Source organism: Callorhinus ursinus, unplaced genomic scaffold, assembly GCF_003265705.2.
Source record: "Callorhinus ursinus isolate GAN/ISIS: 27379988/994484 unplaced genomic scaffold, GSC_fseal_2.0 scaffold50, whole genome shotgun sequence".
In the NCBI taxonomy this organism is placed as follows: domain Eukaryota; kingdom Metazoa; phylum Chordata; class Mammalia; order Carnivora; family Otariidae; genus Callorhinus; species Callorhinus ursinus.
The window spans coordinates 6430376-6453700 of record NW_027397112.1 but is presented as its reverse complement, the minus strand read 5'-3'; the positions used below and the strand labels follow the sequence as shown (position 1 = coordinate 6453700).

At 43.9% G+C, this 23325-nt stretch overlaps 1 protein-coding gene across 3 annotated transcripts in view; it reads right to left on the bottom strand.

Annotated features, from left to right (window-relative positions):
• Positions 1-23325, bottom strand: part of PRKCA (protein kinase C alpha) — a 399658-nt gene that overhangs the window by 227229 nt on the left and 149104 nt on the right. For all 3 annotated transcript variants that reach the window (XM_025889888.2, XM_073883238.1, XM_025889887.2), the window contains exon 3: positions 19526-19608. In XM_025889888.2, coding sequence (XP_025745673.1) covers positions 19526-19608 — 83 coding nt within the window. The remainder of the gene's footprint in view (positions 1-19525; positions 19609-23325) is intronic.

Below are 23325 nucleotides of genomic sequence, written 5' to 3'. Positions count from 1 at the left end.
CCTTCCTTCACCACTGGAGCAGGTAAGCTGTGGGAGACCATGAACCTCACATAGCAACAAGAACTGTCAACAAAGGCAAAAAAAAAAAAAAAAAAAAACCCACCCCCAGAAATATGTCCAAGGAGAACTGTTCTCAGAGTGCATCACCTGGAGAGCTCATTAAACAGACTGTGGCCCCATCCCCAGAGCTGCTGACTCAATACATCTTTGGCACTGGAGTACTTGCTGTTCTAACAGATTCCCAGGTGATCCTAAAGCTTCAGGTGTGGAATCCTACTTTGAGAAGTGCCTCCTAGGAGAACATGCTGAAGGGGGGAGGGAGAGGCAGCACGTCCCAAGCACTAGCATTACAAATTCCTTTACCATGTAACCCTCCGTACAACTGACAGGCCTACCACCAGTTGAACGGTAAGGAAGCGGAGATCCAGGGAGGTTACAGTATTGGCTGGGAAGCGAGAAGGCAAGAGACCTGAATCTGCCCCATGTTCCCAGTGCTTCACCCCACCACCTTCAACCCCAATCAACATCACATCCACAGTAAAAAAACAAAACAAAACAAAACAAAAAAAAAACAAAACATACCCTGTGTTAGGAGCTGACCGCGTTGTCTTACAACTTGCATACTTGCTAATAAAACATCCTAACTTGACATCTCAGAGCAATTCGACCACAAACACGCACAGCTACTTCTCAGCTAGGGAGTCAATTTCTACCTGTAAACAGTCGTTGGGCATTTCCAACAACCCCCTAACTTTTGGCTCGCTCATTTCCTGTACTACTCAACCAACTTCCCAAATCCTCCTTTCTCAGAAAGTCAGCCCTAACTGGGCACATAAGAATGACCTGTCCGGACCCAGGATGTGCCACCCCACCTTAAACAGAATCACATGCCAGTGCTTGGACTTTTCAAGGCTCCTGTGGCTGAGGACCCTGATTTGTATTTATGGGCGTCAATATTACGTCTTTAGGGTAAACTCCAAGCGTAGACTTCCACCTGAGCTTTGTACAATATGCATCGTAGCACAATGCTTAATAAAGGCTCTGTGTTGACAATGACCTGCGGTAACTCTCCATATCAGGGAGTCCTTTACACTGGATAACAAAGCAACTCCAAGATCTGTTTCCATGACAACAGCAGCATCACACAGGAAAGAGCAGGAAAGACTACAGAAAGGCTCTTTAGAAATTGCTACCACGACGCATACACACTTTACGAGACTAAAAACAACGTTCTGGACACTAGATTCGGGGTTAAAAATCTTTTCTTTCTTCAATGTACTCTCTAATGATGTGACTATTTTTAAACAACTAATAGGAACTGATTCAGAACACTATAAATACCATCCATCTACCGAATTTCAAGAGGTCTAAAATTAGGTTACCAGGTTCATCAATTTCCCTTAGAAGATTCTAGGAGAAATAGACCAAACCTTCCTGGTGGCAGTAAGAGCGAAATGCTCATAGTTCAAATGCTATGGTTAATAAGTTGCATTCATTTAAAACCTAATTAGTAAGAAACTCCAAAAACCGTTTTTTCCTGCATAAAATTAAAGTGGGAAACACCTTAAGAGACAGGAGTTTCTTAGAAGGCCCTTACAACAATTTGCCACATACTGGAAATAACTCACAGCAGTATGTGTTAGAACTAAATCATACGTTATAAACAAACGAGAGAAGAAAACATTACATTTTCCTTTTCTACTATGCTCATCATGATGGGCCTCTACGAATGCCTGCTTTTCTCTCCTGGTTGAAGTGGAAACAAAATGATCATGATGGGCCTCTACGAATGCCTGCTTTTCTCTCCTGGTTGAAGTGGAAACAAAATGAAACACCCAACAACTGGAGTAGGGTGTGTGTGTGTGTGTGTGTGTGTGTGTGTGTGTGTGTGTGTACACTGGAAACGATTTTTCCCTCCTGGACCATCAAAGAAGGGCCCTCTTACTAAAAATATCCTAGAACATCAGCCGGAATGGGGACCTATTTTTCTTCTCAGCCCCTGGGAGGTAAGGTTATTTCACCTACATGTGTACCAAGTTATTTTTAAAACTTTCCTTGTTCTTCTCTGGTAAAAAGAACCCGGTGGCCTGTTATGTTCACATTCACCGTGAGCACGCTGGCTGATGCAGGGGCCACATCAGGAGCATCAAGAGATGCAGAAGAGAACTTTCTCCCTTGAGCCAGAAGGCACAGAGTGCTTCACAGACAGTTTGACGGGCAATTTTTTTCTTTTAAAGATTTTATTTATTTATTTGAGAGAGAGAATGAGAGATAGAGAGCATGAGAGGGAAGAGGGTCAGAGGGAGAAGCAGACTCCCCGCTGAGCAGGGAGCCCGATGTGGGACTCGATCCCGGGACTCCAGGATCATGACCTGAGCCGAAGGCAGTCGCTTAACAAACTGAGCCACCCAGGCACGCCTTGACGGGCAATTTTCAACCTTGTCACCAGCACGGGAGTCAGACACCTCGACTAGATGGCACTCATGCAAAGAACTGTGTGGTTACTCATGCTTCTCAGTGACTGTCCATCCGTCCGTCCTGCTAAGAGAATGCAGCTGGTTCAGAGACAACCTGTGTGAGCAGTGCTGGTGTCCGTGTAAAGTTAACACAAAAATTCTGGGTAACATAGCAAGGTTACCTCAGGCAGAGTCTCCCCTCCTCTACTCATCTCCTTGCTAAGTCAGTATTTTATTCAGAGCCAGCTACACACCAGACTGTGGACAAGCACAGAGGACAGGGAGGCAAGCGAGCAATGGGCTTTGCCCTGCACAGGCTACAGTGTATGGGCAGAGATGGAGCAACAATTACAGCACAGGGTTAGAAACATCTTCAGAGAGGTAGCCACAGAAAGAACTGAAGAGGGGGTGCCTGGGTGGCTCCGTCAGTTAAACGTCTGATGCTTGATTTCGGCTCAGGTCTTGATCACAGGGTGGTGAGATGGAGCCCTGCATCAGGATCCACGTTCAGTGGGGAGTCTGCTTCAGGATTCTCCCACTCTCTCTCTCTCTCTAAAATAAACTTAAATCTTTAAAAAAAAAAAAAAACCACAATGAGAGATCACGTCATACTTGTCAGGCTGGCTACTGTCAAAAAGACAAGAAGCAACTGTTGGTAAGGATGCGGGGAACAGGAAACCCTCGTGCACTGCTGGTGGGAGTGTAAGTTGGCGCAGCCACTGTGGAAACAGTATGGAGGTTCCTCAAAAAATTAAAAAAAAAAAAAAAAAAGAAAAACCACAACCATATAATCCAGCAATTCCACTTCCAGTATTTATCTGAAGACAAAAACACTAACTGAAAAGACATACACACCCCCATGTTCACTGCAGCATTATTTATAAGTTTCCACGATCTGGAAACAGTCTATCTATGGATGAATGGGCAAAGAAAATGTAGCACACATATACTATGGAACATTATTCAGCCATGAAAAATGAAACCTCGCCATTTGCAGCAACATGGATGGACCGAGAGAGCATCATGCTAAGTGAAATAAAACAAATACTATATGATCTCACTTGGAATATTAAGGAAAAAGAAATGAGCTTATAGGTACAAAGAACAGATTGGTAGTTGCTGGAGGTGAGCAAAATGGCTAAAGGAGGTCAAAAGGAACAAATTTCCACCTATAAAATAAGGGGATGTAATGCACAGTGTGGTGATTCGTTAATATTGTACTGCATATTTGAAAGTTGCCAAAAGAGTTTTGTTTTTTGGTTTTTTTTTTTTTGGTTTTTTTTTGCCAAGAGAGGACTTAAAAGTCCTCATTACAAGAAAAAAAAATTTATGTATGGTGACAGATGTTAACCAGACTTATTGGGGTGGTCCTTTTGTGAAATATACAAACACGAAATTGTTACGGTGTACAGTCAAAACTAATAATGTTCTATGTTAGTTATACCTCAAGTAAAAAAATATGGTCAAGTAGCAGGGCAGAAGGGCATTCCAGAGAGAAAATTCAGCATCCTTTTGAGCCTCACCTCAAACTTGAAGTGTGGCAGAGCCATCTCTCTTCCTTCTGGGTAGAGCAGGGCTGGCATCCCTGGTCATACTCCTTGGAACTCCCTGTTCTGGCGTCCCTCTTCTATTACTAGAAATGTCTACTCTTTGGAAGTTCTTTTTGGAATTTATGCTAAACTCTGCCTTCTTATAATGCTTAGTCATTGGGTCTGGGTCAACCCCTGGTGTTCCAAAGTCAAGTCCACCTTTCCTCTTAGGAAGGAAGGCAGCGCTCACTGATTCCTACAACTTCTTTTCTTCACCTAAACATTCCTAACTCATTTTCTGGGTCTCTATCCTACAGTGATCCTACCAGTCTCTCAACACCTCTTTAAAATCTGCTGTCCATACTGCACTTCGGATTCCAGATGACGACCTGCACCCATGGAGAAGTGTTGCTTCTCTCCCCTTGGGGGATGCTCTGCTGCAGACCACAGCTGCTTTAATAAAACATGAGTTATGGATATATTGTTTTATTTCAATCAATCCTTATTTACTATCAGGAGCTACCATGTAATAAGAATATTGTGACTGAATAAAAATTTTTGAAGTTCAAAATATTTCATTATGAAAACCAAAATGCTTCTTATAAAAGTACCTTCACCAAAGAACCAAAAGTGTTAATGGAAAAAAAAAAAAAGAGAGAGAGGCTTATTAAAACTCATCACAAGACTTCTTCATTCCTATCTCCTTTTTCTACCTACAGATTAAGAAACTTAGTTTGATTTTATCTGAAAACCTCTCATGACAAGTAAGAGAAACCTTCCTGTGCAGAGATGAAGCCATAGCAACAGAAAAGGACACAAATACGACATGTGAAGGCATTTATGTCTAAAAGGTGGTGCTCCCAAACAATGAATCATGGAACACTATATTAAAAACTAATGATGTAATGTATGGTGATTAACATAACAATAAAAAATTTAAAAAAATAAAATAAAAGGTGGTGCCCCATCCTCAACATAGAATTCAAAATTACTTGCCTATCCAATATTAACTCTCTTCTTCTTTATTACTGAACTACCTTGATTTTGTTCTGGGTAGAAATACACCCAGCTTAAAACAAAACAAACTCCAGGGGCACCTGGTAATGCAGTTATGGAGCACCTGAGTAGTTCAGTCAGTTAAGCATCTGACTCTTGATTTCAGCTCAGGTCCTGATCTCAGGGTTGTGAGCTCAAGCCCTGCATTGGGCCCCACGCTGGGTGTGGAGCCTACCTAAAAAAAAAAAAAAAAAAGCAAACAAAACAAAATACCTCCAAACTCCATGTTTTCTAAGGAGCAGTGGCTATGTGACACAGTTCTGGCCAATATGGAAGTTGCTAGATTGGGTTTCTGGGGGAGTTCTTTAAAAGGGAGTAGACTCAACAGGCACCTATGCTCTGACTTCACCCTTCTCTTTCCTCCTGCTTGGAACATGGATGGGATGGTAATGGAACAGCCACCTTACAACGAGGGCAGCAAAGGGGAGAATGAAATCTGCACAATAAGATGGCTGAACTGAAAGGCAGAATGAGGCTGGATCCTTCATGGAATGATGAAGATGCCACATGAGCCCTGGACTCCCAGTTCCACACATTTTGTTACAAGAGGAGAAAGATGCTCCTTATTCAGGTCTAACCACTGTTTGGTCAAGTTTTCCAGTCTTCCTGCTTGAACATAAGCCTAAGCTAATACACTGAGCATGAAGCCATCTAGACACGTAGAGCAAGCTGCTTTCTTATCACACAGTTGAACAAAGAACTCTCAGATATGTGGGTGTGTTCCATTTGGATAATGCTCTGGGAGACCACAGCACTCTGTCATATTCTAAAAGTATCACAGGATGACTTCTCACAAACTGCACTGTTCTAACAAGATGAAATCTCGAAAGCTCTCCAAGTCCAATCATCTCAAAAATCAGTGATTTTTGAAATCAAATGATTTCAATTTCCTAGGTTCCCTTCTAGGTCCTGCCCCAACAAACAAATTCTGTCCGAGTTCTAATCATAGTAATGCCTTTACAGTAAGCCCCTGGCACCCAGCATCACAGAAGCACTTTTCCATGCCTTTATAATCATCATTCTTAATGGCTGCACATATTCTATCACACTGATGTATCACAATTTATTTAACTCCCTACTGTTCAAGAATGTTAGGAGAAACCGATGGCTGCAGAAGGAAATTTAAGAACAAGGATGCTGCTACCAAGCCAATGTGCAGCCGGGCCATAACTTTCCATGGGAAGAATCTATTAGATACAAATTATTCTCAAGGTTTGAAATCCAACACTTATCCCACTTAATCCAGAATGGCTGACATTCAGAACTGGGTGGTTAACTAGATAACTCTAAATAAGACTGATCAGATACATTTTATTTTGAATTTTATAGACCACATATTAACATTAGGATTATGAAAAACATGTTTGTTTTGGAAGACACATTCAATCACACGGTAGGCCTCAGGCTTAATGGACATGGCTCAGTTTATTATATTAGATGGCATGGCCCTATAATCACAGAAGAGAAAAAGTCTCCACTGATCCTAGGATGTTTCCTTCTAGCTATATTGTTGGGAGGAAACAAAACTTTAAGATTTGTCTTTTCCCTGGTAAGAGTAATATGCATTCGGCCAGCCAAAAATATTGAGCACTTAACGCGCCGGGCGCTAAGTCGAATAGAAGCAGCCTAAAACAGCAGACCTACCACTCATGGTGTTTCCTGCTGGTCAAAGAGATGAAAAAGTAACCAAGTAAACATTATGGTTTTAAGCGGTGGCAAGGGCTATGAAACACACAAAGTAGGATGGATTACTAGAAAGTGAGGGGAGGCTGTGACCTAAAGAGACCTCTCCAAGGAGGGGTCACCCGAGCAGAGGCCCGAGTGGTGTGAATGAGCCGCACTGCAGAGGGACCCACAAGAGCAAAAGACCCGAGGCAGCTTGGCATGTTCCAGGCAAGGAGGTAAACAAGAGCAAGACCACAAGCACCATAAGCCTTGTTGACCGAGGCAAGCAGTTTATGTTTCATTCTAACAGTCAGAGGCAGCCAGGGAAGGACTGAGACAGAGCAAGGCAATGATCTGATTTGCCTGATATATGCAAAATCTCACCCTAGCTGCCTGTAGAGGAGAAACTGCAGGACACAAAAGCAGAAGTGAGGAGCTCAGCAGGAGGCTGCGTTGCCGGACTGCCCCCAGTTCGGCTCCCAGATGAAGAGCAGGTTCCCTAGGTGAGAATATGATCGAACTTAAGCATACAACTCCCAAGCTGACAGCAGGGGCGTGGACTTGTAGAGCAGGTCTGTTTCACTTAATGTGATTCACTTTTAAGTTTTCAACTTACCATTTCCCCCCATTCTTGTTCTGTACATCACGTTACTCTAAATCACCCATTCGTAATGAAAAAACGTAATTAAAATGAATTACCTTAATCTCGGTGCATCATTCAAATGTAGCAAATGCAAAAGAGAGCAGACCTGCCTTTCTAATTTTAAGAGCCTGCTGTGTGATCTCTTCTTTTTCAAGCTTCCCTGGTCTTTTGTGATTAATTTTAGTAACAGGAGAACGACCTGTTTAAGAACAAATGAGTCATGATACAGCTTAGTATCTAGAAACCTAAAATCACCCTCCTCCACAGAGAATATCATTTTCAAGTATGAAATCTCATGTTTTAAACATTTGTACCCCCATGTTAACTCTACAAAGCTTCCGGCCTTGGAAGAGAGACGGGAAGGGACAGGCATGGAACTCAAAATTGTAGAAAGCAAGCAACATGCAAATTGCCTTCTGAAAGGTACTTATGTTTTAGGACATTAAAAAAAAAAACCCTCACTTGTAAAAGTTTATAATCTGTGTATTTCAAAATATAGTCTTTCATTCAGCAGTTTCCTACCAATATAAATTTCTCATGAGCATGAAGAGCTACCTCTGAGTTATGTATAAATTATCTATCCTGGCACAGTTAGGCATATAATGTACGTGCACCTAGAAAAGCAGTGGTCAGGGGAGCCTGGGTGGCTCAGTCGGTTAAGCCTCTGCCTTCAGCTCAGGTCCTGGGGATTGAGCCCCATGTTGGGCTCCACGCTCAGTGGGGAGTCTGCTCCTCCCTCTCCCTGCCGTTCCCCGCCCCACCCCCCCGTAAAATAAATAAAATCTTGAAAAAAAAATAGAAAAGCAGTGGTCAAATTGGAAAGAAATCAGACTACTTCTTCCTAAGGTAGCATCCTTGGCTGTGTCATTTCCCTTCTTCTTGAACTGCGGTTATAAACCCTCTCCAGATTAACTGTATGGTTAGCAATCACCTTAACAAATATAAATTCAAAATATGTGGTTGAAAAAAAACAAGTATTTCCTTTTAATAGGTTGTTTTTCCCCATCAACATTTAACAGAAAAAAATATTCACCAAGTTAAAAAAAAAAAAAAAAAGGTCTGGTCACACAGTTAGTGAGCACAGTTCCACAGACATCTTGCATAATTTTGTTAAGCTTAAACTTTAAGTACTAACAGAAATTAAATTAAACTTAATATTTTTAAATAGTTCACCTTCTAAAGACAGTAACTTAAAATCAATGGCTGTATCAATACCAGGAATGTCTGGTATTGATTCTGAGACAATCTTCTGGAATATTTTACAGATATTTTATGCAAGCCAAGGAAATTGTTTTCATTTTATTTTGGTATCAGGGACTTCATTTTTTTCTATTCTCTCAACAAATATTAATGACCACCTAACCAGGAGGCAGATATCCTAATAAGAATTGGGGATACAAAGTTAAATAAGATTTGGGAGAAAGAAAATACTACAGTAGGATCAAAATAAGTCTTCCTATGGTCAACTGTTACATTAATGACTGGAGTGACCCACCCTTCCCAGGATCCACACCGTGTATGCCCCACTCTGTGGTGCTTAAGTCTGCATGTCAACTTGACTGGGCCACCTGGTGCCCAGATATTTGGTCAAATAATGGTGTTTCTGTGAGGGACTTTTTGGATAAGATTAACATTTAAATTGGTGGATGAGTAGATTGCCTTCTCTAATGAAAGCCTCAACAGAATGAAAACACGGACAACCCTCCCCCCCCCCCCCCCCCCCGCAAGAGAGTTCTTCCTGTCCAATGACTACGAATTAGCACATGGGCTTTTTCCCCACCTTTGGACCACAAACCAAACACCAGCCCTTCCTGCATCTCAAGCCTGTTGGCCTTGGGACTGGAGCTACACTTTTGGCTCTCCTGGGTCTCTAGCTTGCCTGTGGATCTCGACACTTACCAGCTGCATAAGCCCATTTCTTATAAGTCTGTGTGATAAACTTATGCACATCCAATTAGTTCTGTTTTCCTGGAAAATCCTGACTAACCTACCTTCACAGCGACTCTGCGCTTCACCATGTGACCCACCTTGGTGAATGGGACATCAGGAAACGTGGTGCTAGCAGCAGCTTAAGCGTGCGCACATTTAGCCTTGCCCTCTTCGAAAACTACCAGCACCACATAAGAAGACTGCACTACCCTCCTGGAAAAGCCAACACAGAAAACCGAAGCATCCTGGCCAACAACCCCAGCCAACAGCCAGTGGAGTCATCTTATGTGAGCCTGTAAAAACCTTCGGAAAGTGTTGACATGTGTTTTATAGATATATGAACGTATAATGACTGGATTACCACTGGCTGGCAATAAAAGGATGGACTAGGGGAGAAACAACCCAGAGCCAATAAGACCAATTCACAGAACACGATGGTGGCTATGAATAAGGAGGGAGAGGCAGAGCCCACAGAACTTGGGGGACCGCTTAGATGTGGGAGACAAAGGAGATGGAGACAAGCCAGATGATCCCAAGGCTTCTGGCTTGGGAGACTGTGCACAGATGATCACCTGGTATTATTCCAACACAGATTAGGAGAACAGGAATAAGCCCCAGCTTGGACTACTAGTGGAGGAAAGGCAGGGAGAACAGGCAGCAGTAGAGACAACAAGGATGGTGTTCTACATCTTAAATGTCGCATCCTCAACATAAAGAACCTGAGCATTCTCTCCACATCAAGGAAATTATCTGGGGAATGCAATCAGGACTCTTTAGTACCTGATGGCAATGTGACACTTAATTGGGACAAGGACGTTCTTCTTAGAACCTAGCTTTTTCCCTTGGTATAAAGTCAAATGTGTTTTGGGAATCTGTTAGATTATAAAAATTGAAATGCAAGATGAACAATGATTAGAACGGACCTTCCCCCCCCCGTCCATCTCACCTCTTGCTAGTACTAGCCGTCATGATTGTTTGCTCACAGCTGTCAGAAGGGGTACTCTCTCACTTGTGTCATTGGTCCTCGCCACTGTCAGAGGCATATACAGAATTCCTAGTAAGTGAGCTCCTTTGACTTTGTTTTTGGCCCTCGGTCTCATTGTAAATAAACAAATGTGGCAATGATAATGCTAGCTAGAAAATCCTCTACAAAGCTCCCTCTCCTGGCCCCCAAGGAAATGTACTTCTCTTTTTGTCCACAGGAGACAGTCTCCTGCTGGAAATTCATTACGCAGAAAACAGCCAAGGTGAGGAAGGTACCAGCTAATTGAATGGGACTCGACTTCAGCTTGTGGAAAGGAGTGACTCACTAAAATCCAAGAACAAGCCTCAGGCATGAGCCAAAAAGCTCTCTGGGCTGGCTTTCAGCTTAGAGTAAAGCCAATTAGAACAAATCTCTCCAGAAACCCAGGGTCCTGGAAAGTACTACCTTCCACCTTCTTGGGGAGAACCCAAACTAAATCTCCAAATTGCTCGAGGCTCTCACAGGATCCCATCAGCCCTACATGCTTGGTCTTCACTAGTTCACCTTGTTGTCTCACTTGTGAATGCTTTTACCGTTATAATATCGGTGGAACTTATTTCAAATTTCTCTTGCCATTTTAAGATTTCTTGACTCCAGATTCTAGTCACAAAAATAGAGAACTTTTCCACTGGCAGAAAAACCTGCCCGTCAAGTGGCTTTGCTGATAATATCTGAAGAGCAGATATTAAATATACATCAACCCACTTGATATTGAGGAAAGAACAGGTTTGGAAGCAGAGGCTTGGTCCAAAGCTTATGAACTATTTTCTACTGGATTAACCAACCCCGAGCCTTGAATTTCACACTTACACAATGGAATTCATATATGCCTAGTGTATTTCTGTATGTTATCCATTGAAGTAATCGTCTGAATAATGCTTATTCGCGTGCATGACTTCCCACTAAGAATAAGCTATTTGAAGACAAGGACTGTCTTTTAACCTTTGCACCCCACAGTACCTGGCAATAATAAATATCCAAGAAGCGTTTAATGATGGCATACAGTGAATACAGAAAAAGGACCAGACATAACAGATATTAAATATACATCAGGTAATATCAGGAAGACACCATTACTTATATAGCAGAATTTCTAGCTCTGGGCTTCCGATGATTTCAGCTCCAGTAGTAGGCTCCTTAGACATCATTGCCTACAACAGTTCTCAGGAACAGGTTAATTTGGTTCTCTGTAAATCATGAACTGATATTACTAAGTCCTTGTACAGGTCACGAAAAATAAATAAGGAAGCCATCATACCAATTTGTACCCTAACCAGTCAAAAGCTTTGGCCCAGGTCCACCATTTCTTAAACTCCCAATAGTTAAGACAATGATTTGAAATGGTTTGTGAAAAGCAGGGAAGTCCATCAAGTATGTTTCTTCCATCCCCCTCCCATGGTGCCCTAATAATGCTGATGAAATACCCATTCATAGGTCTTGGGGAGATGCATTAACAGTCCATGTATAGCTAAAACCAGGTAATTCAACCCCAACGACAATGAGATAGGTACAACTGATGGCAAATTAGGTTATCAGAACTTCTTCCACTTATTCTGGTTCAACAAACCTCTTTCAAGTACCCATTCTGTTCGAGGCTCTGCCCTGAACTCTTGTTTCTCAAAGGGAAAAGATACAGGATCTCTCCATGAAGGATTAGCTGTGTAGGCGTGATCATGAAGCAGTACAACAATTTCTTTTTTTAAACCAACATGGGTATTACCTAGAAGTGCCACCGAGGGGCTACATGATGGTCCCCACGTGCTTCACACACACAAGTCTCCTTCAAACCTGATGTCTGGAGACAGTCTGTAACTCTCCCAAGAAAATACTCTTTTAACGTTATCAACTTACCTTTTGGACCCAAAACTGTCCCACCCGCCTTAATCACTGCCCCTTGTGCAGATCTGGCTCCATTGAACTTGGCCACATCCCCCAAACAATCTCACCACACTCTCAAAGGCCGACAATTTGCCCAGAGTAGAGATTTTGAGAAGAATGTGCTACTGGACTCACATGCCATTCCAAGAGTGGAGTTCCAAGGATGTTTGAGCAGTGGCAACTTAAACCTCCGGATTAAGTTGAACTGCGCCCCCCCCCCGCCCCGCCCCAGGTGACTCCCTCGAAACCAGGCATTCTGGCACACTGATGAAATGTGAGCCACTATTACCTCCACCCCCCCCATCATGGGCTAAAAACAATGGATGTGCCACCACCCAGCTGTCTCCTTTAATACATCCGAACTGCGGATGCAAGTCTTTGAGGCTATTTTTAATTCCCAGCTAAATTAATTTGGCGCAAAAGTAGCAGGAGTCCCTTCCCTTGGAGGAAATACTTCTGTTACTGTGAATCTGGAACATAAAATAATCCACCCACTGAAGAGCAGAATTAGCACGGGAGATTTTTGTTGGGTTTGTTTCCCTGAAATAAACTTCTCTTGAAGGTTTCCTGTGGCATCACAGCACGTGAGGAATGGGCGAGTGCAGAGGGTGGTTTCAGGACCCCGTATAGGCTTCCTCTGAGGTTTATCTAGAGGGGATCCCACCAGGCCACAAAGAACACTGCAGGTCTCCCTTGCAAGGGTTCTTTTTACAGGTCCTCTTGTAAAAGCGTGTCACCTGAGTTTATGTGCCACCGGATAGCAGCATTTGGCAAGAGAGAGAACTCTCTTGAACCAGCAAGAGAAATACCAGAATACTGGTCCTACTAGTCTGTAAAAGAATTTGGAAAAGAAATAAATCTTAAAAATCTTTGAAACCTCTCCAGAAAGCCTTGCCTCCATCTTCTAAGGTGCTTTCTCTCTCTCCACACTTAAACTCAACAGCATTTTAGTTCTTCCCCATTTATAGCAGCTACCCTATAGTATCATTATTTGCATGCTCAGCTCATCTTTTTGATAAGGGAGGATGCATCAGGAGGGCAAGAACTGTCTTCACCTTCACATCTTCATAGCATGAAGCCCTCAGTCAGTATTTAGCAATGGAATGCCACTGAGGGCTGCAAACAACTTTAAAGACCACCAAATTCAACCTCCATATTAATAAATAAGAAAACTGAGGTACAGAAGGATTTTCAGTGACTTGGCAGGGCAGGAGTCCCAATTCCCACCCCAAAACTCTTTTGACCTCACTGGGCTGAATTTTAAATGCAACTTTTTAAGCACCTGCACCTTTTTACAAATCTCCCTTTGTCGGTTCAGGAATAGAAAAGTGTTTAAGGTATAACTGGGTTTGCTCACAAAATTGCCTTATTTCCATATTAAATGTAAAAGCACACTTTGAAGATCTGCTAATTAAATTTCTACGTTTATTTTAAATGTTTTGAGTTTTGTTACAAATGAAGCTCTGAAATGTTGAATTTTAAACAGTTTGGCAGCCTTTGTCATTTGCTCGGTTTCTAAGACACCAGAAAGAACTCAAGAACAAGAGAATTCTCAAGACCACCATAACGAAGAGAAAGTAATTTTGCACCTGGACATACAGCCCCTCCCCAGGGTCCAGCCCCGCACCAGGTATCACTTTTGGATTTATGGCCATTTGTAGGATTGTTTCTAGGTCCACTCTAAGCATTTATAGTCAATGCCCTCGAGCTTCCTCCAATGGCTCGGTTTCCCCATCTTTGCAGACCTGAAGATGTACTCAGATCAGAAGCCGGCCTCCTTGCCTTTCAACAAGTTAATTTCTTCACTTGTGCTCTTCTGAACATTCTGGAAGGCACCCACTAACTTGTGATGCTGTGTGGATGTTGGTTGTCTCCCAGGTGAGGTACACTAATGACCCAGGAAGTTATTTTTAAATCACCTGAATACTGTTTAATTGTATGGCTCAGACAGAAAAAACACAAGGTATTACAGGTACAGTTTCTCCCCAGAGAGGCAGGGACACTGGTGAAAAGGCACAAGGCAAATAAATACAAACAAAAGGAACACAAAAGCAAGGGAAGGGAATTACCTGGGGTGAGGGGGGTGGGGGTGAGGCCTTTGAACAGGTCAGTCTCTTTCCCTCTTCCTCAAATGCTCACAGATGCAGTACACAGAGCAAATATTCCAAAGATTGTCTGAAGACCCGTCTAGCATTTGTGTGGTTTTAGACGTACCACAGAAAGACTTTTCTCTCGCTACAACTTTACGTATGGAAAGGATGTGTGGTTCTTCATTTGGGGATTTCAGGGCAGAACTGAGATTGGGAGGAATGTCTGAAAGGGGTGCTTCACAGTTTTCTCTCCCTTAAGACACACACAGAAAACACAAAGTACTAAGAAAAATGAATACACACACTCATGCATACTGGAAGACCTGAATACCCCGCTTCCCTCTAGCAGGCTGGGCTTCAGGAACAGATGTTATTTGAGCAGAGATGGTTCTAGCAAGAGGGAGGAGTTCCAGACTGAAGGACAAAGCAGCTGGGGAGCTGAAATTTTAAAAGGTGAAGGGCAGGAGTCTGAGAAAGTCCGCCCTCTAGGACCCACCCCCACACCTGCACCCCATGCCTCACCCCATCATGGCCAGAGCAAGGAAGAGAAAAACATCAGCTCAGGGGATCAGCGGCAGCTAAAGAAACAAAAGCATCGTTATTTCTTTCCAAGAGCAAAAATTACCCCCCACCCCCACCCCAAAAGGTAAGGCTTGTCCACATCCTAGTTCATGCCTTAAGGGGGGATAGAGGGGGTCGCAGAAGGGAGGTGAGCTATTTCTCAACAATGGGCCAGTTTTATTTCTTTGTCATCTTACAAAATCTTAGACGCGGGGCTGGGGTGCCGGGCAGAGCACCAAGCTGCTTTCTGAGGCTGCACATTTGGCAGCACAAATCCAGCACCAGCTCAAAGTGCCTTTCCAACACCGACTCTTTCATTTTCCTCTCCTCTTTTCTTGCTGCGCACGGGGTTGCACTTGAAGTCTTGGAAATGCTTGGCTTTCATCTCGGTAGGGAGTGTCTGGAACACTGCACATCCAGAGGGGGTGGGGGAGGGCTGAGGATGGCCCAACATGTTCAGAGAAGTGGGCAGTGGGCGGAGGGGGGGTCCTTCCATTCCTCCATGGAACCCAGACACCCTTTCTCCTCCCCGAGGTGCCCGACACATCTGCATTCTTTCCACCAGCCTGCTCCTTGAGTCTTGAAGATGACCTCTGTTCAAAAGAATTTTTAACTATTTCCCCTTTGGTTCCTGTAATCTGAGCAGTGCTAACTTCACACTACTCAGTACCTGTCCTTTCATCCTGAAGATGCAAGGTACAGTCTCGGTGCACCTCACAGGGTCTGTCCTTCCTTGGTCCCCATGTGGGAATGCCCTGGAGGCTGCAGAGCTGGCATCGTTAAGCGGCACATGAACTGTGTGCATCTTAAGCACTCGGCATGTGTGAAACAAATCTTAACCTAAAAACTTTAGATTTTCAGGGGAAAAAAATGCTTAAGGTAGATCCTTCCATTCCATTACCCAGCCTTTCCCATGCCCTTTAGCGCTTTTCTAAATGTATGAACAGAACTTTGAAGGATCACACCAAGGTAGCAGCTATACCAACTTCTCCACCGACAGTATGACCAGACCACGGCACCCTCTCTTCCCTTTCGTGGCCTTGAGTCAACCACAAACCTCTTGGACACTCAAAGGCCATGTCACCATGCCCCTGGATCATTTATGTCTTTCTCCTATATGCCTCGGTCTCCTCGTCCATAAAATAAAGTTAACCTAGGTAAGTCTTTAACACCCCTTTCAACTCTATAACTCTAAGACTTTAAAATGTATTCAAAGAAAGATAAAATAAGAAAATCCTACCATCTCATCTCAGCTCTGTGTCCTGACACCTTCGTGCTTTTCCAGTGATCCCCCTGCTGCAGTTCAGTCTGGGCATCTTGTGGATTTGTACAACAAATAAACCACGCTGCGCACAGACAGCAGATACTTCTCATGCCCTGCCCGCACAAAGCCCTAATCATTGGCCTCTTGATGCCAACAACCAAAAGGAAAATTTCTACTTGGAAGAGAACGCACAGACTGTTCAAGTACTTTTTTTCCCCCTCATATTAAAAAAAAAAAAAAAAAGTCATCTCTTATCTTCACTTTCGTGGATATTAAAATGTGCGACTAAGCATCTATAGCGAGCCAACACAACAGGGAGTAGGGACAGAGCTCGGATGAACACATCGGATCACAGGTGTGTGTCCCACTGTATCGTGTGACCAGCAGACTGGCACTAAGCCTTCCTGCCTGGCTTGGGGATCTAGGAGTAGGGTGGCCACATAATGACCACCAAAACAGGGAAAGAACCTAACAGACATTAACTAATCTGTAGCAGGCATACACCAAGACTTCCCCGTGGAAACAAGACAGTCCTGCGCAAACTGGGATGTATATTAACTATGTGTAGTAACAGAAGCTTACAGAATCCATGACATAAGCAGAGAGCTGGCTTACAGCCCTTCTAGGAAATCGCTAAAACAGCATCACTGTCTCCGTCTTCCTCCTACTCCTCTGCCTGCTCCTCCTTGGTCTCCCCTCCTTCCCTCCCTCCCTCTTCCATCCAATCCACTAGAGTTCTCCGCAGGGCTCTCTCCTGGGCCCTAAATCTCTTTTCTTCTCATTCTATCCACCCCCTTTCTCTAGGCAAAAGGATCCACACCCAAAGCTTAAAACAAAGAACAGAGGAATCCGTATCTTCAGAAGGACACACTCTACTTCCAGCCCCCACACCTGCATTCACAGACAAACTGTCTTCTCGATGTCAGATTTCTCAAACTGCACGTGTCCAAAGTGAAACCCTTGATTTGCCCTATCCCATACTCCCAAATACATTCTCCCTCCATGGTCTTGATGGCCTCCATCCATTCATAGGTTTGGGCCTGAAGCCCGAGAGTTTTTCCTCAACATCTCCATCTCCCTGATCCCCCAATGGCTGAGAGCTGCTGATTCAGCTCTAAAGTGTATCTTGAATGAGTTCACTCTGCCCATCCCCAGTGCTGCCACCTCCCCCAAGCTCCCACCACTTTGCCTTCTGTGCTGATTCTTCATCCTTTGGTTGGTATTCCCCATCTTCACCCATCCATCAAGCCCACTTCCTAACCTGGTCCATTTCCCATAAGGAAACCAGAGAAACACTTATAATATGCAAACAGGATCAACATCTCCTAATTTAAAGCCTTTCTCTAGATCCCTAGTGTTCCTATGATTGTGTTCAAAATCCTCAACTACACATCTGACGACCAGCTTGCTCTTCTTCTCTTCCACACTAAACTTCCCACTTTAGTGCTTTCTCACTTGCTTTTCCCTTTGCCTGAAAGAGTCTTTCACAGGGCTCCTTGTGCCTCAGCACACACGTGTGCACATCTCCTTCCGTTTGCCTATCTCCTACTTGTTCCCAAAGCTTGGATTAATGCCATTTCCTTGGGGAAGGAAGCCTCTGACCACCTAGAGTAGGTCCCTTGGGTAAACACACTCAGAGAACCTCTACCCTATTTTAATTAGTGGTATTTTCCATGTCTATCTTCCCCCATATTAAGTACTTAATAACAAGTACTTGGGTGCCTGGGTGGCTCAGTTAAGTGTCCATCTCATAATTTTGGCTCAGGTCATGATCTTGGGGTCATGAGATCGAACTCTGCATTGGGGGCCGCACTCAGTGGGGAGTCTGCTTGAGATTCTCTCCTCCCCCTCTCTGCCTCTACCCCTACCTCTCCGTGCATGCATGCGTGCACACTCTCTCAAAATCAATCAATCTTTAGAATGAATTGATAGACAGACAGATAGTACTTAACCAAAAGAATGAAGAAATGGAAGGAGGGAGAGGGGTCAGGCAATGACTACACTCCTGTGGCCTACCAACCCCCCACCTCACCCTATTCCTGCTGGAGCCAAAATGGGAGAATGGAAGGATGGGTTCCGAATAATGAGCAAGGTGGCCAGAGGAACACCACTGTGATGCTTAAGGCCACCTTTCAGGAAAGCTGGTACTCTGCATCTATTTTTACCTTTAAGATGCCCAAAATGGAGACAATACTCCAGAAAGAAGGGGAATGCACAAGGGTCGGTGGGGCACACTACTGTTTTGTATGTTGGTGGGTTGTTCACGGACATGGGCTTTCTGGTCCGTGAACACAGAACAGGATGATCTCCGAGGCTCTGGGTCTCCCACGTTCTAAGCCTCTGCGGGTTGGCGGTGGCTTTGAGCCCGAGGCTCCTGCTCTGTGCGGCTTCCACCAGCATCTTGACCAAAACGCAGCATGGCTCCACGCACTCAGGGCACAGTGGTAAGTTCCTTCCTTATATGTGCTAAAACCACGCACATCTGAACCCCTCAGAGCTCACCATGGGTATGCCCTCTTCTGAAAGGGAAGAATTCAGCCCTGCCTACACTGACAGAGCCGCTTTGAAATCTGTGTTTCCTGATGGGAACGAGAACCAAAGGTAGGAACCACACTTGGAGCACATAATTTAAGTATTAGTGACTGAAGTGATCCAGCAAAAGCAATTCAGAATAGAAAGGTCTCCTCTTCCAGTCCTCCTCTGCAAATTTCTTTTTCCTGTTAAAATATTTATCACGTCACAGCCCAATTTTCCACTCAATGCATTTTAGATATTGGAATTTCCCATGCCTCCTGACTCCCACTCTCCTTTGCCGATCCCATTTTTCAGTAAACAAGAGATGCAAGAGAGATGCTCACTAGAGACAGGCAGAATTAAGGCACAAATAAAATTATGTATTCACACATGGGCAGCTTCAGAGATCAGTTGTTCAGTGGAACAGATGCTAAATTATTTAAATCAACAGCAGCATTTGTAATACATAATGAAAAGGCAGCAAGGATCTCATGAAGCCAACTAGGAAGAGGTGGTTACACTGGCCCAAAGCAAGGATGGTCTTATTAGTCAACAAACCATTAGGGTGAACCATAAAGGGTGATTTACGTTTGTTGTGAAATTTGTCAACATCTTCGGAAAAGAACCACACTGTGTTTGTGAAATCTCCTACTATAAAGTTGGTGGATTTAGCTCATGTGGTTGCCCACAGTGGAAGAGTACAAGCTAAGGAATTCTCCTCTAATCCCCAAGTAGTCCTACCAGGGCTCCCAAAGGACTAAAGATCTGTTCATCAGTATGAGCCGAAGTTGTACAGGACTCATTGACAAGTCTTCCCGCTAAGAGTATGTGCCCAAACAACAGCTGTACAGGCATTAAAAAAAGGTGAAGTCAGAGATCTGCATTAACATCAAATAACAGTTTCCAGATTACTTACATCGGTGTCGGGTCCCTTATCCGCACCCGGACAAGAAAAAGTGACAAATTCATGGCACCTCTTGTGAACCACAAAACAGCAAACTGGTAGAGAGAAAAGAAAACTAAAATTAGTAATTTAATACACAAGCTTTGTTTTCCAAAACAGGGCTATGTCCCTTTAGAGGTCAGTTTGATTTCACTATAGACAGAATCTCAACCTGCAATCAGAAGGCATTTTATTCAAGACTCAGCAACATTTGGTATTCATTGGACTTACAGATAATAGAACCATAAAATGGCAGGTCTGACAGGGCCCAAGGAGACCTAAACCCTAGTTCCTACTCTCTAAAGTTGAGTTGGGGCAGGGGGGCAGAGATCATAAGACACTTTCCCAAGATATAAGCCATAAATCAAAATTTAAACTCTGCCCTGTCCTATACCGATACATATGCCTGCATATAAAGGAAGGTCTAACACATTATACCAGGGGGGAGGGGAGTAACGGATTATACATAGAGTGATATCTATGTGGGTTGCAGAACTTCCTCAGCAGAATTCTGAATTCAAAGAACTCATTAAGACACAAATCCAGGGGGCACTGGGGTGGCTCAGTGGGTTAAGCATCTGCCTTCAGCTCAGGTCATGATCCCAAGGTCCTCAGAACAAGCCCGGCATTGGGCTTCCTGCTCAGCAGGGAGTCTGCTTCTCCCTCTCCCTCTGCCCCTCCCCCTGCTCGTGCTCTCTCTCTCTCCCCCCCTTGCCTGCTCTCGTTCTATCTCAAATAAAATCTTTAAAAATAAAAAAAGGCACAAACCAAATCTACAGAAAACAGCCCTTTGAAGTGGAAAAAAAAAAAAAAGAAAAAAAAGGCGAACACCTTCACACCTTCTTGCACATGCACGCTTGCCACACACGCTGTCACCATTTGAGGGAAGTCCCCAAAGATCTACCACATCTCCTACAGAGCAAATATTTTCCAAGTTCAACGTGGTTTTGGTAAATATTCAGGATGGGTCAATAAGAGAACTGTTATAGAAATTAATAAGTAATCCCCTAAGAGTTTCTACGGATAAGATGATGTGGAGGATCCCAAAAAATAATAATAATAAATGACCCGGTTAGTCCCTCCTCACGCACTTGAAGTCTACCAAAGGGTATGACCAACTATTCCACTGTTCTTTGTCGAACATGCTAAAAAATATACCCCCCCCCAAATAGTGGGTAAGCCCTAAGTCTGTGCCACAGAAGGCAGGCTAGAGCTCCCCAGATTCGGGGCTCTTTTCTTCCCCCCAGAGACACCACCACTCCCTGCACATGTGGCCACAAAGCCAACTGAAGACAGTCCATAGTTCCAGTGAGCTCCAGAAGATGGCAGGCTTGTGGCGATCCCAAGAGGAGGGCAAGTGCCAAGCCTCGTGCTGGGAAGGCAAGCAGAAGGCCGCGAGCCGCCATGGAGACATTCAGAATGCCCTTGATAAGTGTCGGCAGCCACTGAACGGTTTGAACAAGAGTCATATGGACAAAAACAGTGCTTTAGAAGGGCAAATGGTGGCAACAGGAAGAATTTCATGGACTAGATTTGGGCCATGAGGCCCAGTTAGAAGAAGCCTCTTGTCTAGTCTATGAATGAAAGTAATTGCCCATCATTATGGGCATCTGCTAAGAAATGGAAATAACAGATGCCAGAGAAACTGCAGAAGAACGGACTCAACTTGCCAACGGACCACAGATACTGCTGAGCAACCTATTATGTGTCATTTGGATGGGTCCCTTCACACTCATTACTGAGTCCTCATGACACTACGTAATATGTGTCAGTACCTACATTTTATCAAAAAGAAAATATCGTTTCCCCTTTCCTCCCACTGTGTCCTAAGCCATTGACAGGAGCAGAAAAGATGTAAGAGGCGATGCCAAGATTTTATACATGGGTGACAGGAAAAGGAGCACATGAAAGGAATTACATATATATTTAAAATATATATATTACAAATAAGTGTGTGTGTGTGTACGTGTGTGTGTTTTAGATATATAAAATAACCAGAGGATGAAGATATGGGAATGCCCTGCCAGGGTAGTGGATAAAGGGTGGTTTTCTTTTAAAATAGTTTTAAGGTGGTCATAATACAATGTGACTATAAAAATACTTCTGTAAAAAAAAAAAAAAAAAGAAAAACTGTGGGCCTGGTATGAGCAGGCAGCATTGGACATAGGAGGGAACCATGCATAGGAAGCTGCCAACCGAAGAGGTCTTGAAGAGCATCCTTTTGGAAGCAGAGGCACCCGAGGGAAGGGTTCTCCTTGACTGCCCGGCCCACCCACCACACCCACCCGCCAGGAGGGCAGGAGAGGACAGCGAAGCCAGAGAGAGCCAGCTCCCAGGCTGCCCCCACAGGACCAAGACACTGCAAAGGGCAGCACTTAGCTCCTCCAAGCCCTCAGAGCAGCTTTTTCCACAATGCTTCTGCTAAAAGCATCTCCACTGCAACCCTCTCCAAGGATGGATAGATAATAAAGCAGAGCTGCAATAGCACAAATTAATCTCATCTGCTCACTCTCCTCAGGCACAAAGTCATTGCTCACTCACTGGAATTAGAAAGATAAATTACGAAAGGAAAAGGGTTACAGGAGCATTATTATTTCCTCATCAGAGGTTATTAGGGATATGGTATTTTGAAGGGAAAATGTGCATTCGGATTCCCCACTTAATCGTTCAACATACTGGGGTTTTTTTGTTTTTGTTGTTTGTTTGTTTTTTTTTTTTTAAGCCACTCTGCATTCAGGTGAACACTTAGGAAAACCTGTATTTGTCAAATCCATTTGGATGGTTTTTTGTATCTGTCCTTTCTAGTCCCATTTACCTGTCAATGCAATTATAAATCTCAACCCACAAGTATTTCTACTGTATGCCTCAAAAAAAAAAAAAAAAAGTCTTATATCTAATTTTATCCCAAGAAGCTCCAGGCCCTCACTACGCAGTATAATTTGCAGGGGCAGTTATAAAAAGTCCCACCTACCCCCAAAATTACTTCCTCCTAGCCTACCTTAGCTTCCCCCACTTCCCACCCCCCCGCCCCCGCCTTACACATGAAAGTCACATCTAGAAAGGACTAGATTCACCCAACAGGAGGTGGAGAAAAGGATCCCGTGAGAGCCGCTCATGCATGTGAGCTATCTGGAAGATAAAGACCTTGTAAAGCCTGTTCAAAGACCCAAGATTCAGAATGATGACCAGAAGAAGAAGATGAAACAACCCATGGGTTGTTTGTACTAGGTGAGTACAAGCAAGGAGAGAAAGCCCACTGTTCCCCTTCTCCTATCCCACCCCCACCCCAGTGGCAGGGGAGAGGAGCCCTGTGTTGGCAGACTCGGGCTGCATACAGCATTTGTCTGGGGAAGGCCATCCCGGAAAGCTGAGCAAGGGTCAGAGATTCCAAAATAACAGCTGGTGGGCCTTGACCTTTGGTTTCAAGTTCCCAACTAAACTGGGTAATGCATATTTTGTAAGACAATATAATGCAAACATTTGAGAAGTCTTGCTAGGGTCGCTGAAGAATGAGGAACAGATTGGCTCAATAATACAAGAGAATGTATCAGGTTTACCTGGAAATGGTCAGCACAGAGTTTCCCCAGGCTAAAAATTAGGGGCGGTTTTTCTCTTTTAGTTTTTTCAAAATTCTAAAGGTCTTCATCTTGCCATGCTGTATGGAGCCAGGAGAATGGGGAAGAGCTGGGGATCAGGCAGTTCTGCCAAACGGTGTGGATTTCGTACATATTCGTCTGACCTTGGCAGGCAGGAAGAGGAGACCCGCAACACGG